Source organism: Mastomys coucha, unplaced genomic scaffold, assembly GCF_008632895.1.
Source record: "Mastomys coucha isolate ucsf_1 unplaced genomic scaffold, UCSF_Mcou_1 pScaffold21, whole genome shotgun sequence".
Lineage (NCBI taxonomy): Eukaryota > Metazoa > Chordata > Mammalia > Rodentia > Muridae > Mastomys > Mastomys coucha.
Genome location: NW_022196904.1, coordinates 115,022,983 through 115,039,949, shown reverse-complemented (window position 1 = coordinate 115,039,949; position 16,967 = coordinate 115,022,983). Strand labels below are relative to the sequence as shown.

Here is a 16,967-nt window from a genome sequence, read left to right as displayed (position 1 = left end):
AGAGAGAGGGAGAGAGAGGGAGAGAGAGAGGAAGAGAGAGAGAGAGGGAAAGAGAGGGAGAGGGAGAGAGAGAGGAAGAGAGAGGGAGAGAGAGTGGATGAACTATGTGTGGGGTCAGGTGTCAGATGTGCAATCTCCAGGTTGTTTCAGGTACTGTCTTCAGAGTCACCCTCTAAAGTTCTGTGGACCAGTGTGTTCTGTGGACGGACAGCTAGGATAATAAACAAACAAATAAGACTTGCAGACTTGCCCCCACTCTCTTCCCCCAGACTCTGGGCAGTGAGGACCTCCTGGCTGCTAGGTCTTCACCCTGTCCATAATTCTATAAATAGCCACAGTACACCCCTGGGATGTCACCATCTGTTTCCTGCCAGGCCCCAGTGACCCAGATGGCAGGCATGTCAATTCTCTCTCAACCAGACAACAAATTGCCTAACTACCCATTCCCATAGGCTCTCTTCAGTTACTGGGGCCACTGACATCTTGAGTGCGTGACTGGTACAGGCTATGTGCTAAGTCTTGGGAGTCTTGGGAGTCTCTGAGGGTGCACTGTCCTGGTAAGAAGGGCATCCTCTAAGTGTGTGGGAGTGAACATGCCTCATCACTTCTGGGATTCAAGAGAACTTGCATCTATGTCTTTAGACACAGTGTCCACTCAGTAGGAGAAAGAAGCAGGCCAACCTGCCGCAGCTGAGGACCCCTTTCAGACTCCAAGTCACACCCCAGTTCCACACAGTCTGGGGGACGCCCTCACATTCTTTTTTCCTGTGGAAATACCAGATTCCTGCAGAGTTAGGTGTCCTTCCCAGGCGAGCACTCCCCAGGCGCCCTGCCATCTCTTCTAGGTGCTGCTTATGAGGTTTAAATGACATCCTCTGGCGTTTGCTCCCTGTCCCCCCAGCACAGTTATCTTCCACTGAAGCAGGACCATATCACTCTCTTGTGGAGCTCTGGGGACACTGTGGGACTTTTAGGATTTTCCTTCCTGGAGACAGGTGCTGCCTTTTCTGTCTTAGAAGATCAAATTGGAGGGTGATTGACACCCTTTGAATCATCTGAGGGGGCTAGACCCGTGAAATCAGTCTCTGTGTGGGGCCCTTTCCTCAATGGAGACCTCTTAAATCTAATGATTCAAGAACCCTTCCTATCCTCTTCAGTTCATGGTCTAAGAAAGAACACTGCCATCAGGTGGCAGCAATTTGACAGTGCTTGGGTCTGGCCTTAGGCTCATCTGTATGTTCGTGATGAAAGGGTCAGTGCACTTGTCTTTGGTTTTATATGCATCATAACCCTTTAATTAAACGTATCAACTTAATAATACCTGACACATTGATGCTAGTGCCGTAAGGGCCACTTGTAAAAGCAGCAAATCAATATGGCGCCGGGCAGCATCTTCCCATTAATGTCTAGTGATTAATCTCTATTGGTGGAGGAGAAGCATCTCTCCTGTTTAGATATTAGCTGTTAGACCTTCGGTTGTTGAAGTGTCCTGTTTTCCTCACGTCGCCTCTACGACTTTTCCTTCAATGTCAGCTTTACCCTGCCTAGGCAATGCAGGCTGAGGTTGACCACATCAGCTCAAACATCTCTTTAGCTTTGCGAAACAGAAATAAAAGTGTGAGCACCCTTTATTTATCCCCAGGTGTGTTTCCCTGCCTGTTTAGAGCTAAGTTCCCAGGGGATTCCTTACAGGATCCAGCTGCAAGACACAGCAGCAGCAACAGCTGGCACCCCGTAGAAAACTGGCATAGCGATGAAAATAGAGCATGGGGGTATTTCAGGGCCTGGAGATTGGAGTCTGTGGTCCTGGGCTGTACTCCATTGCTTGCTGGCTCTGTGGTCTTGGGTGAGTTGCAGAAAGTTCAGAGCCTCGGCTTGTTACTAAAGTAGGGATTCTTGGAGGTTGCTAAGGGGGGAAAAAGAATGCAAGTGCCTTCTTGTGAGAAAACCACTTCACAAACAGGAAGAGACAGCCTCAAACAGAGAAAAGGCAGGGTACTTGTTACCTCACTGTTTCTGTGGTAGAATACCATGAGCAATGCAATTTGTAGAAGAGAGAGCTTATTTGGGTGTGCAGTTGCACAGGGATAAAGAGTCCAGGATGTCAAGGAGGCGTGGCAGCTGGAGCAGAAGCTCACACTTTAAACCATAAGCAGAAAGCAGAGAGTGAACTGGTAACAGGCACAAGGCTTTTAAGACCCGGTCCCGTTGACCACACTTCCTCCAGCAAGAGCATATCTCCTAAGCCCACCTATCTTCATTAGGGGTGCTACTGCTGTCATGAAACACCATGACCAAAAACAACTTGAGGAGGAAAGGGTTTATTTGGTTTACATTTCCACAGCACTGTCCATCACTGAGGGAGGTCAGGACAGGAACTCAAACAGGACAGGAACCTGGAGGCAGGAGGCCATGGAGGGTGCTGCTTACTGGCTTGATCTCCATGGCTTGCTCAACCACATTTCCTTATAGACCCCAGAATCATTAGCCCAGGGATGGATCCACCCACAATTGACTGGGTTCTCCCATGTCAATCACTAATTAAGAAAATACCCTACTAACTTGCCTATAGCCCGATCTTACAGAGACATTTTCTTCATGTGGTTCCCATCTCTCAAACGACTCTAACTTGTGTTTAATTCACAAAAAAACTAGCGAGTACACTACCCAAATAGTACCACCAATTAAAGACCAAAGATTCAGATGCCCGAGACCATGGAAGGGGGGGGGCATCTCATTTAAACCACTACAGACAAAAATCAAAAGCATCGAACTACAGGGATGAAAACCCAAAGCTGACAGAAACTTAATGGAGTGAGACAAGCCCTCCCCCAACACCAGGGACAGGAGAAGGGTGTCCACTCCTACTGTTTCTAGTCAACATTTTACTGTAGGTTTTAGCCGAGCAGATGGTCACAAAAAGAAATGAAGGAGACCTGGATTGTATAGACAGAACACAACAGTCTCTTCTTGAACATGACGTGAGCTTGTATTTTGTACAATAAATTTGTAAATAAATTTTGTACAAGAACCATCAGACTGGTGTATAAGTTCAGCATGATGACAGCAGTTAGCATCTGCATCCAAAAGTGATCATATTTACAGATGCCAGCAACCAATTACCCAAATGTGAGACGAAGGGAGCGATTCTGTTAATAACTATGAGCTGGTGAAGTGAGAGGAGACATAACAAAAGAACACAAAGCCTAGTCCGTAAAACTACAGAATGTTGAAAGAAATGCAGGTTGACCTAAGAAGACAGGAAGGTGGCCAGTGGTAACGGAAGGAGGACAGAGGGCATCATACTGAGCTGGGTCCTCTGCCCTAAGTGCTCTCCGAGTTCAACCCAATCATGAACAAAACTCCAACCTGCTTTTCTGTAGAAACCGAGAAGTTGGCCCTAAAATTCACATGAAAATACCAGAAACCTAGAAAGGTCAAAACAAGTTCTAAACTCAGAATTTCTAGTTTTAAAACATGCTACAAAGCTACACAGACAATTCGGAGCTGGCATAATGGCAGTCATATAGAGCAGCTACATACAAGCAGGGGTGAGGTGAAGCCTGCACTCACACCAATGCGTGACTGTGAAAGAGACGACCCAGCGTTGAGGAGCCATCTTCAGGAGGAGTACAGGAATAGCTGGGGACCCGCATGCCAAAGCAGACCCCTTCATACACAGACACGTGGCCAGTGCTAGCACAGTGTTAATGGGATAAGATTTGGAGATTGAAGGGGTGAATCTCCATGAGACAGGTTAGGCAAGCTTTCTTAGGTATGATCCCAAACCATGAAGGACGAAGAAAAATGCAGTAAGTGGGTCTTCATTATAGTGTGAGCACTTTATTACATCACCTACTTCTATCTATCTATCTGTCTGTCTGTCTGTCTGTCTGTCTGTCTGTCTGTCTGTCTATCTATCTATCTATCTATCTATCTATCTATCTATCTACCCATCCATCCATCCATCCATCCATCCATCCATCCATCCATCCATCCATCTATCTATCTATCTATCTATCTATGACCTATCTATACCTATCACCTATTGATCTGTCACCCATGTATCAGCTATATGTATGTCATCTATCTTTCTTTCTTTCTTTCTTTTTACAGATGTACTTTCACTTTTTTATTCCAAATTTTACAAATGACAGAATTCTGCTGGCCTATGCTATATTTTGCTGATTGAACAGATCCCAATTCTATAGGTAAACAAATACAGATGTAACTTATAAGCTGTCCTATGTGAAATACATTAAGGTAACAGCATTTCCCACACAGAACAATGTGTGCCAAGAAGCTGAGCAGGAAAGGAGGCGTCCTAGCCCTCATCCAGGCACAGCTGAGGCAAACCCAGGAATGGAGGAGTGGAGTGCTTAATGTGGTCAAGGGTAGAAGATGCAGTCATTGCCCAACTGAGCATCAATATCCTTCAAAGACCTATGGGTGGAAGACTTGGCCACCAGCTGGCAGCACTCCTAAGAGGTGACAGGACCTTTAGGGGATGAGGGCGGCATCCACAGCTGTCAGGGGCATCTCCCACTCGAGCCCCAGGCCAAGACCATCATAGCCAGTCCTCGTGGGAGGCGGCAGGAGGAAGGGCCTCTATCTTTCTATACCTAGAATCTTCTTCTTTATATCTGTTTAGGTATATTCTTAGTAGTCCAAGTGAAAAAGTGAAAAAGGGTTAGCAATCCCAGTGTAGGGAAACTATAGGTCTTACCATTGTTGGTGGGAGGAAGGATGGCCCAGCTGCTTAGGAGATCATGACCCTTCTAAGGGTCAATTTTACTCCCAGGAAATGCCCCAGAGAACCAAAAGCTTGTCTGGAAAAAAACTTGTCCATGAACAGTGACAAATGCCCTCAAAAGGGACACACATCCAAATGCCCATAAACCAGAGAATAGATTGCTGAAATGCAGTACCAGCACAGTCTGGTTTATCTTCGGGGCATGTGGTCCAAGACTCAGTGGATGCTGGGACCCTCCCATAGAGCAAGCCACATGTGGACTAGCCTCCCTCCAGGCCCTGCAGCACTGCCACACAGTCCGTGAGCTATCTGTCCTTTCATATCCTCTTCACCATTAATTTCACACGTGGGACCCTCATTGAGCAACATAAAGGTCACCCAGATACAAGCATTGAGACACCATGATGCTCATCAGATAACAAAGAGGCTACTGAGGACAAGAGACACTGTAGACATTGTGAGTTCATTGCTCAAGGGGATGAGGTACATGGGATGAGCGTGGGAATGAGCATTCACCATGCTACTGCGAACGGAGGGTGACGAAAATGTCTGACTTTTTTATTTGTAGAATTTCCATTTATTACTTTGAGACTGTGGTTGACCACATGTCACTGAAACTGCAGAAAGCAAAACAAAGAGTTGTGATTATTCATACTAAAAAAAAAAAAAATCAATGAAGTGCCAATACACTGTACACCACAGACATCTTAGAGCCATGATACTAAGAGAGAGAAGCTAGTCATAGAAGGCCACAACCAGAGGCAGAAAATAGACTCGTCATAGCCTAGGACTGGGAAGGGTAGAGGAAGGGGGTGGGCTTCTCATAGGTACAGGGTTTTGGGGACAATGAAAATGTATAAACTTGACTGTGGGGGTTGTTCCAAGACTTGTGACAATACTGGGGGTACATGGGAAAATGTTAACTTGCCTTAAAACAGTGAATCCTGGGCTACGTGAATTTACCTTCAGCAAGCATTGTTTAAAGGGAAGAGACAGCAAAACCCTGGTGCGTAATCCTTAAATATGTCCTGGAACTAGAATCAGAGCAGGTGCTGGGAACATGTCCTCTTTAGAACCAGGGGAGAGCCAAGGGCCACCACATTCTCATAGGCCCATGCAGATGTTTTAATTTCTTTTAAAATCAGAAAAAAAGATTAAACTCTGAAATGGGTAAAGTGCTTGATGCTTAACACACTCATCTTTATACCAATAAGGTTGTAAAATACAAAATTTTCAGACACTGTGCCAGCTAGTTTTATGTCCACAGGATACAAGCTAGAGTCATCTGAGAGGAGGGAACTTCAATCGAAAAAGTGCCTCCATAAGACTGTGCTGTAGATAAGCCTATGTTTTCTTGATTAGTGATTATATTAAGGTTTTATTGATGTGAAGAGATGCCAGGACCACATGACTCTTATAAAGGAAAACATTTAACTGGGGTTGGCTTACAGTTCAGAGGTTCAGTCCATTATCATCATGGCTGGAAGCATGGTGGCACACAGGCAGACATGGTGCTGGAGAGGGAGCTGAGAGTTCTATATCTGGATCCTCAGGCAGCAGGAAGGGACAATTAGCCACTAGTCCTGGCTTGAGCTTCTGAAAACTCAAAGCCCACCTCCCAGTAGTGACACGCCCCCTCCAACAAGGCCACATTTCCTAATAGTGCCACTCCTTATGGGCCTTTGGGGGCCATTTTTATTTAAACCACTACAGTGTTTAATGTTGGAGCACCCAGCTCATTGTGAGTGGTGCCATGCCTGAGCTGATGGTTTTGGGTTCTATAAGCAGGCTGAGAAAGCCATGGGAAGCAAGCCAGTTAGCAGCACACCTCCATGGTTTCTGCAGTAGCTCCTGCCTCCAGGTTCCTGCCCTGCTGGAGTCCCTGCTCTGACAGCTTTTGATGGTAGAGCATGATATGGAAGGGCAGATGTGATAAACCCTTTCCTTCCCAGGTTGCTTTTGGCCATGGTGTTTATCATAGCAATATTAATCCTAACTAGGACATATAACTAGGAGGGTACGTCCTAGTTAGGGCTCACTATGCAGTTTGGGCTGTCTTCAGACTCATGATGCTCCTACCTCAGTCTCCTGCTGAGTTTATAGGCATCTGTCACTATACCTGGGTGACATGATTTCTGACATTAGCTTTCTTTTCTATATAGGAAGGAGGTCATGAAGACAAAGAACCTGAGATCTAATCAGTATGCTGCTGGTCTGGTCTGAGTTTGAACATCCCACTTACCTCCCTACAGCTTTTGGGAAAATATGTCATTAAAGAAAGTTTAAAACAATTTACTCAAAATCTAACAGAAAATTCAATTTTCTTTCTCGAGGGGCGGTGTCATTGAACTTGAGCCCAGGTCCTTATGCATGCTTGTTGCTGTGCCACCAGGCCAGCCCTTTCTTCTTATCGCTCCCTTCCAGAATGTTCTTGCTTGTCAACCCATCTCTCTTTATATTGTTGATCATAATCTGAGCAGCACTGTTTGGCTGTTTGACCCAGGCTTGTGGCTCAGCATCTCAGAGCCTTGCGGTCTTCATCTGTAAAGGGAGCTGAGGGTCCCGTCTCCCAGTGCAGAGCACAGGGGTAAAAATCAAGCCTGCCTGAGCCACTACCACGGTGACTAACCTCCTGTATGTGGCCTGATGCACCTTGGGCAGGAGTGACACAAACTAGGGTAGAGAGAAGTTTTTGGAAGGATGTTCAAGACCCAGTGTAATCAGGCCTTGACTTCCTCGTCCCCTTTGCCACCACTGCATTCCGGGGCTTGTCATTGCCATGTGGCTGCCAGGAAGCTCAGGAGCCAGAAGAGCTTCAGGGAACATTGTCTGAGAACTATGGAGGTTCCAGACAGACAAGAGTGATTGCAGCAGGAAGGGTATGGAGAGCCTGGACAGGCCAGTGGAAACCTCCCTGGGCCCACTCTTTTTTTTTTTTAATGAAATATTATCAAAGGTGTGTGTGTGAGAGAGAGAGTGCACACATGCATTCATGCTTCATGTGATCAGCATACAGAATGGACAGAAGAGAACAGGACGCACAACCTGGTCATCGTGGAGGTTAGAAGGAGATGCCAGACAGAAGGCAGAGGAGCTCAGGCCTCTGACTTGGCTAGGGATGGGAGCTGGTGGTTCCCTCCCAAGCTCCTGGCACACAACAGGGCTGCTTGGAATCACGGCTAAGAAAGCTGCCTTGTGGGTCAGGTTGGGGGCAGTGCTACTTCTGGGACTCTTCGAGGGGGACAGGCAAACTGGGAAGTTGTGTCCTCTCATTCTGAAGCCTTTTTTTTTCTTTCCCAAGGTGAGAAATGTCGAAGCTTCATTGACCTGGCCCCAGCTTCAGAGAAAGGTAAGTAGTTAGCTCTGCCCTCCCTGGGGACCTGCCCTGGCCTGGTGGTTTGTCCCTCTTGTACCTATGAGACTTCCTGTCACATAGCATTGTCTGTCTCTGGGTGCAGAGGATGAAGTGAGAAGGCCAGTGGAGGAGGGGCACCTTGGCTGGGTCATGGTCCTACCCCACAGACCTGTCATTACCTTGAAAAATTCCCGCAAGCCACCATGGGGAGATAGAGATGGAAGGAGTCGATTCCTTCAGCTGAGCGAGTGCCCAGCTTCAGGGAGAGACTGTTTCCTCTGCTTCTTCAGGTTTCCTGGAGACATTTCCTCTCTGTGCCCATGACCAATCCTGAGGCACTTGGCTGAGCCTCCAGGATCTGTCTGTCTTCAACCAGAGATTACTAGGAATAGCTGCGGCAAGCCAGCATTTCTCACAGAGGGGGATGGTGGGTACCAGGGGCTTAGTTACTAATTGTTGGTGTCCAGCCAACACCTCCATCAGCCAAGACCTCCATCGACCACCTGATGAGGGGCCTGTCCCTCTCATTGCCACTGATGATGGGAAAACATCTCCGAGGGATTCTATCACCAAAGTTTCAGAGCAATGGGCAGGTAGAGCTGGGCTTTTAAGACAGGACCCTGAATCCAGTGTGGGCTTGCCTGAGCAGGACTCCATGTGCATGCTTCCTTAGCATGATGGGTGACTTCTGCAAGTACATTCAGTATGAGCATGTAGGCACGAGGGTACCCATGTGTACTTGTGGTTGTGCTCTGGGGCACACCTGCAATGGTATGTCCCCGTGGTGCCCTCTGTAAGTACCATGTGTCTATGTACGGTGTGCACACCTGCAATGGTATGTCCCCATGGTGCCCCCTGTAAGTACCATGTGTCTATGTACGGTGTGGGCGTGTTGGCTTTCTCTTCTAGAAGGCCAAAGCCTCTTTTGCTTTCTTTATGGGGACTGAGCGCCCCCAAGAGTGAATGCCATCTATTTTACTGGTGGTGCAGTTTGACTTGTAGGGCTTGGTGGCCGCTCTGAGGACCATCTGATGGCATATATCAAAATGTTTATGAGGAGACTGTGTGTTGGGCTTTGTTACCTAGTGATAGAAGGCTTTTCGGTCCCTCTTGCTTCTCAAAGTCTCTGGCTTTAACTCCGTGTGGCTGTGTTGCTTTGTGACAGCTTCGTGGCTTTCCTAGCTGCCTGCTGAGGCCCTAGGTGTTTTTAGGTCCAGTTAACTAATCCCCATCTTCCCTCTGAACTTGATTCTTCACATGAAAGAGGAGCCCAAGGCAAAGAGAAGAATAAGCCATTCGATCCCGGGTGTGTGTGTGTGTGTGTGTGTGTGTGCATTTAGCATTTCTGCCCCCATGTGTTCTTACCACAGCATACTCTTCTGGATTCTGGTGGTTACACCAGCTTCCTTCTTCCTGGGGTCCTTCTGGTCTGCTAGTGAAACAGAACATCCCCTTCCTTCATCACACACACACACACACACACACACACACACACACACACACAAACATACACACACATACATACACACACATACACAAACATATACACATAGACACACACATACACACACACATACATACACACACAAACATACACACACACATACATACACACACATATACAAACATATACACACACACAAACATACACACACATACATACACACACAAACACACACATACATACACACACAAACAAATACACACACAAGCATACACACACACATACACACACACATACACACACATACACAAACATACATACACACACAAACATACACACACACGAACATACATACACACATACATACACACACAAATATACACACACACACAAACATACACACACACAAACATACACACACAAACATACACACATACACAAACATACACACACATAGACACACACACACAAACATACATACACACACATACATACACACACACAAACACACACACACAAACATACACACACACATACATACACAAACATATACACACACACAGACACACACACACACACACACACACAAATGGGCCTCACTGCACTATTCTCTAGGCTCTGTTCGGTACACACTGAGTCACATGACCTCTCTCATGGGTGAGGAAATAGGCATAGTATAGTCACATAGTTAGGAGGTGAGATTAGAACCCAGCTCTTTCCTTGTTTTTTCTTTTCTTTTAAAAAATGCTTACCTTTGTATGTCATGTGTGTTTGCATGTCGTGTGTGTTTGCATGCGTGTCTGGAGGTCAGAGGGCAATGTGTGGGAGGAAATTCTCTCTTCCACCTTGTGTGTCATGGGGGTTGAACTCACATCATCGGGGCTGGTGGCAACCCCTGAGTCACCTTGCTGGCTTCTTTGTTTCTTGAGACAGGGTCTCATGTAGGCCAGGCTGGCTTTGAACTCCAGATCTTCATGTCTCTACTGAACTTGGTTCTCAGATGTCTGGTTCCTCTGCTGACAAGGTAGATCTAAGGGGTTGTGGGGAGCCTGGGCCCTGCTCCATGGCTTCTGAGTGGGTTCAGGCCAGCACTCCTTGCCTTAATCTAGACATTTTTATGTTTCTGTGACAAATTATCAGCTACTGAGCCTCTTGGTGGCCACTATAATCTTACTCCTTATTAATTGTGGTGGGGTGACCCAAAGCCTCAAACATGTCGGGCAGGTACTCACCAGTGAGCCATATCCTAGTGTCAGAATGTCTTTTTAATTATTTAATTATTTATTTATTTTATGTGTATGGGTATTTTGCTTGCGTGTATACCATATGTCTGTACACCATATGTGACCTTGGTGCCTGAGGAGGCCAGAAGAGGGCATGGGATCCCCTGAGATTGGACAATTATGAGCCTCCATGTGGGTGCTGGGAACCAAACCTGAGCCCTCTGGAAGAGAAGTCAGTGCTCTTAACTGTTGAGCTATCTCCCCAGCATGTGTGTGTGTGTGTGTGTGTGTGTGTGTGTGTAAGAGAGAGAGAGAGAGAATGTGTATGTGTGCACATGTGTGTGTATGTGTGTGAGAGAGAAAATGTGTATGTGTGCACAAGTGTGTGTGTGTGAGAGAGAAAATGTGTGTGTGTGTGAGAGAGAGAGAGAGAAAAATGTGTATGTGTGCACATGTGTGTGTGTGAGAGAGTGTGTGTTTGTGTGTGTGTGTATGCATGTATGTGTGTTGGGTAATGTATCATCTTGTTATAATCCTGGCTAACATCAAACTCATCATCCTCTTATCTCAAACACCTGTATCCTGGGCTCACACCTAATTTAGAATGGTTTTTTCTTTTTGAAACACAAATCACATAACAGGATCCCCTTGCTTAACCTTCCTGTGGGCCACATCTTACTTGAAAGCCAGTGTAGCTGTCACCAATATCTATAGCAATGCTGGGTAACAAGCTGATCTGCCACTCGGTAGCTCGTGTGTCTAGGGGGCCGGTTGGGAATTCTGTGATCTAGGCTGACTTGATTCCAAGGATGCAGACTGGATGCAAGGATGCTGCTCATGGATGCATTTAGGGCCAGGTCGAGGATCCTCTGTCAGCAGTGTCAGAAGTGCAGGGAAGAAGGGCTCACTACATGGGCATTCATGAGGCCATTGCTGTGTCAGGCCCAACGACTTCTTATTGGTAAAAGCAAGATGCAGGGCCAAGGCCAACATTAGTGGGGCAAAAAGTATGCCGCCCACACGGAAGCTGGAATGCAGCAGGTTGACAACAGACTCCCCCAACTTGGGTGTGGCCACAGATACAAGATGGCAGTGGTTGATGATGCCAACATGACTTTGACCAGGTTGTGAATATGTGAGACTTGTTTGTTTGTTTGTTAACTTCTCCCCTGATTATTGTCAGGACCTCGGTTTCCCCTGAGGTGACCTGATATTTGGTGGGGGGCAACTATCCACTCCCTCACCACTCACCAGTGGGTCTCTTGCATGTCTGTTACATTCACACAAACTTTTCTGACAGATGTGTCTTAAGCACTTCCTTATACAGGGCAACCTGGGCGGGCACAGGAAGTGCAGGGGGGCCTGGCCTAGAATACTGTCCCCAGGGAAGGAGCTAAGCAAACAGCTACTGACAAGGCAGAGGGCTCTGAAGTAAGAATGAAAAAAATCCACTCTGCTGTAAAACATTGGGAGAATCTCTCTCCTGAGAACCAGAAAAGGCCATGTGATACCCCAAACTCAGCAGTCATGACGATGGAGCTAACAAGGATGGATGCCAAGCTGTCGGCCAAGATGTGACATGGGGGCATTCTCAGTCCTGCCCTGCCCCCATTTCTTCAGCCCTCCCTCCCTCTCTCCCTCCCTCCCTCCCTCCCTCCCTCCCTTCCTCTTCTTCCTCCTCCTCCTCCTCCTCCTCTTCCTCCTCTTCCTCCTCCTTTTTGTCTTCTTCTTCCTCTCTCTCTTTCTCTCTCTCTGTCTCTCTTTCTCTCTCTCTTTCTTCCCCCCCCCTCCAATATGGGTTTCTGTGTAGACCTGGGTGTCCTAGGACTCACCCTGTAGCCCAGGTTGACCTCAATCTGCCTGCCTCTGCCCCCTGAGTGGTGGGATTAAAGGTGAGCGCCACCACCTATAACAGCTATTTTTTAAGGCTGTTACTGTGAACATTATCTTGGAATTTGTTCTTTCCTTCTTGTTTGTTCTCAGTTTCTTGGATCTCAAGGTCATTGTCTTTCTGTTGACTTCCTCACTGGGAAAACACCTTTAAGAGCTTCTCAAAAGGGAGGGTGTGATTGACTGAAAACATTTCTCTATCAAACTAGCCTAATTGCTTGGCTGAGTGGCTTGTTGTCTAAGTCCTGTTCCCAAGCTCTTGTTTTTCTTGTATGGGCATGAGGTCTCCTCTCTTTTAGAAGTGGCCTTTGGACAATCCCGTGCTGTACTCTTTAATGTTTCTGGTTTTTTTTTCCAAGTTCTTTGGCTTATTTTAGTTTTAACTTCTGTATTTTTCTTATCCTGTATGTTTTCCTTAAATATATGGTTTTGTATGTTTGTTTTTGTTGTTTTGGAGACAAGGTTTCTCTGGGTAGCCTTGGCTGTCCTGAAACTCACTCTGTAGATTAAGTTGGCCTTAAACTCACAGAGATCCGCCTGCCTCTGTGTCCCCAGTGCTGGGATTAAAGGTGCCTGTCACCACTGCCCGTTAAATAGATAAAGTTTTAAATACTTTGTTTATTTGTTATTTTTTAAACAGAGTCTCACTAAGTAGCCCAGGCTAGCCTTGATTTATGACCCTCAGCCTCTAGAATACTGGGACGACAGGTGTGCCTCTTATTTAAGAGCAATTAATGAACCAAGAGTGATGGCTTCCTTTGCCCTGCTACTTCTCCTGTGTTCTAGAATCTGCCTCTAGCTGCTATTGGCCACTGGGGAGCTGGGGAGTCCTCCGATCTGCACACACAGCCGGTCCTCCACAGGAACATCTACCCTGCTCATCCTCCAGGCCTGGGAGCTAGCCTTCTGCAACTTTTCCTTTTCCAGGTCCAATTGCATGACAAGCACCACACCTCCACCTCTTGCCTCTAGAGGATATTGAACCTCACTTCTCGATTTCACAGTGTCCTCTCAGCCTGTATTTCAGGCTGCACAGCTTAAAGTCCATTCTGCAGTCACAGAATACTCTAGAAGAGACTGGTGAGCATAAACATCTGACAACTGCTTGCAGCAACATGGGTTGTGAGGCAGAAGTCTGACACACAGGAGTGCTCAGGTGAGAGAGAGCCCCCGGCAGGCAGCGCTGGAAATCTGGCTCTCTAATTTCCATCCCAATGGCTGCAGCCCCACCTCTCTACTGACACCCGTTTCCCTAATCCTCCAGCGTCTTCTCATGCCTTAGAAATTTCTGTTCATACTTCAAACCCTTCATAGACATGGCCCATTTTGAAAAGCCATCCCTGAACCTCCCCAAGATGCCTGTCTACAGCGATGTTTCCTTTGAGCACCAATCACGCTGCATTGTCTCCTGTACCAGGCTGACACTCCCTGAGAACAGGCGATGTCTTGTCCTCTATTGCTCTAGAGTGCAAAATGTATCGACCCAGCAAGGGTTTAGTAAAGGTTTGTCGAATGAGAAAGGGAAAGGGGGAAGGGGCCTTAGGCAGAGATGCTGGGAGTTACCTTTAGTTCAGGGCCTGGATCTAACCTCTGCAGGAGTTGTCTGCTCCAGCCTTCGTGGCTGGGCGACTTTAATCTGTCTCCATCTTTGCTACAGCTAACCAGCCAGGAGTGTTGAAAGGCACCAGGTAGAAATCTGTGGGAAACAATGTCTTAAGCCGCTGTTTTCACATCTCAGGGCCATGAAACAGATCTGAGCTGATCCAGGTTTTGGCTGAGTCGGTTCTCAGCCACGCTCCTCCTGTTTCTCAGCTTCTCAACTGCTCTGCCCCAATCATACAGTGTGCAGTTCTGCGCACTTCATTTAGTGCAGTTTAGTGACTAGGTTGTAGAAACAGGGATGTGTGGAGATGAGAATGTACTTGGGAGAGGGTGGAGCCAACTCTATAGGGGCCCAAACTGCTATTAGCATCACCCTGGGGCCACCACTGCCCAGCAGTCCTCAGTACTGCCACCTGGGCTCCATAGTAAGTTCCAGGTCAGCCAGGGCTCCATAGTAACATCTTGTCTGGCGTTCCAGGACAGCCAGGGCTACACAGAGAAACCCTGTCTCGAAAAACACCAAAAAAAAAAAAAAAACCCCAAAAAACAAAACAACAACAACAAAAAAAAACAAATACAGAGCCGGGCGGTGGTGGCGCACATCTTTAATCCCAGCACTTGGGAGGCAGAGGCAGGTGGATTTCTGAGTTCAAGGCCAGAATGGTTTACAGAGTGAGTTCCAGGCCAGCCAGGGATACACAGAGAAATCCTGTCTCAAAAAAAAACAAAAAACAAAAAACAAAAAACAAAAAACAAAAAACAAAAACAAAAAACAAAAAACAAAACCCAAATCAAACCAAAACAAAAGCAAACACACCACAGAGCTAGCTAACCTGGTACTAGTTCACCCACTAAGGTAGACACACTGTTGCCTTGCTCAGGAGCAGGCTGTCCCATCCTGTGTCACCTAACCTGGCCCTGAAATTGCCCCTCTGTGTGTGGCCGGAGCCGGAGCTGGGCATTGAGGAAAATTCCCCAGCCCTGTTTCTAGCAGCCCACCCTCAGGAGCAGCAGTTTTCAACTCGTGGGTCATGGCATCTTTCGGGGGCAGGGGGAGGGTCAAACAACCCTTTGACAGGGGTCACCTAAGACCATCTGAATACCGGGTATTTACATCACAGTAGCAAAATTATAGTTATGAAGCAGCAACAAAAATAACTGTATGGTTGGGAGTCACCACAGCATAAGGACCTATATTTTAGGAAGGTTGCATTAGGAAGGTTGAGAACCACTGAGCTAGAGGGAACAAAGTCTCAGAACCACAGTCTGTGGGCGGAGGCCTTCAGGAGTGTGTGGGGGGGGAGGGGTGGCTAATGCAGGAAGGGTCTAGAAGTGGTTTCTTGTCTGACCTCAGGGCAGTAGGAAAAATAGCTCTGTGGGATCAATGGCCTGTGAACGCAGACTGTGTTGGGGACAGCGGTGAAGAGCTGAACAATGGAACAGAGACTCAGAGAGGCATAAGGGCTCGTTCAAGGTCACACACCAGTCTCTGGTCAATGCTGTCTCACCCCCTATTGCTGAGGACTTTGGATCAGTGTCCTGTGCACTCTGCCACCTTTCCCTTCCAGCTGCTGAGCCTCGGGGCCACCAGCCCCACCCCCACATCCCTAGCTCTCTCTGATCCCGCCTTCCTTTCTTGGAGTTCAGCATCTCTAATTATGGACTCATGTGAAGCCCCTCAGCCTGGGGGAAGACGGCTCTCAGATCACAACATCTAATGATCACTTTAGCTGCTCCAATTCCAATTACACAGGATTACCTTTCCAGGTAATTAGGGATCTGGGTAGCTTTGCCTGCTCATTCTCTCGCACAGCGTTGTATTAACCCTGACCAGTGACCGGCTTTCATGTTCTATAATTGGAAATACTTTCTCTGTGCTGAGAAGCCTGTTGAGCATAAACAGTGGTGATTTAAATTTCTAAGTGGCTCTGTGGGCTCAGAACACTCTGCTGAGAAATCGCCCGTGTGGCTCTAGGGTCCACAGACTTGGCACGGATTGGGCGGCGCATGTCCTGCACGTTTGTGTGAGGGTGCACTGGATTGGGTAGTGCGCGTCCTGGCGTCCTGCACGTTTGTGTGAGGGGGCCAGGATCCATAGCTTCTGTTAAGAGAACTTTCGCCTGCACGTCTACCCTGCTGCTCATCGCTGAGCTTGGGATGTACTGACATTTGTAACTCGATCTTATCCTGTGTGTTAGTTCACGGACACTGTAACAAATACTTGACATAACCTACAAAGAGGCGGGGCTTATATCAGATTTTTACGGTGGAAGGCTCCATTCCCGGATTCTTGGCCCTGCCGTTTTGAGCCTTTGCAGGCAACACTTCTGTCAGGGTTAAGTGACAGAGCATACACAGAGGGAAGGGTGGACCATGCTCCCAAAGCCTCCTCCCGGTCACGCCTCCCATGACCTCACTTCCTCCCCAGATCTGCACCTGTTACATCTCTTATATAAAAGATATTATATTTGTGTCCAACATCTACCATGTGCTTGATACTATGTACTCTCCCATAGTGCCTGTGCAGTACATAGGAAGTATGTTGCAGATAGCCTATACTACCAGGCGTAATGCAAATGAGATGCAAATACTATGTAAATGATGCAGAAATAGCTGCTGGTCTGCCTTGTTAAGGCAATAAGAAAAAGCCAATCTGTGTTCGGTATGGATCACTTTCCTTTTTTTTTTCTTTCTTTCTTT

At 47.1% G+C, this 16,967-nt stretch overlaps 1 protein-coding gene across 3 annotated transcripts in view; it reads left to right on the top strand.

Moving 5' to 3' along the window:
- Gsg1l (GSG1 like) overlaps positions 1-16,967 on the top strand; it is a 200,885-nt gene that overhangs the window by 54,421 nt on the left and 129,497 nt on the right. For 2 of the 3 annotated variants that reach the window (XM_031388231.1, XM_031388232.1), the window contains exon 2: positions 8,055-8,102. In XM_031388231.1, the coding sequence (XP_031244091.1) occupies positions 8,055-8,102 (48 nt within the window). Of the gene's footprint in view, positions 1-7,620; positions 7,633-8,054; positions 8,103-16,967 lie in introns of those variants that run through there. The other variant, XM_031388233.1, reaches the window with a different exon arrangement.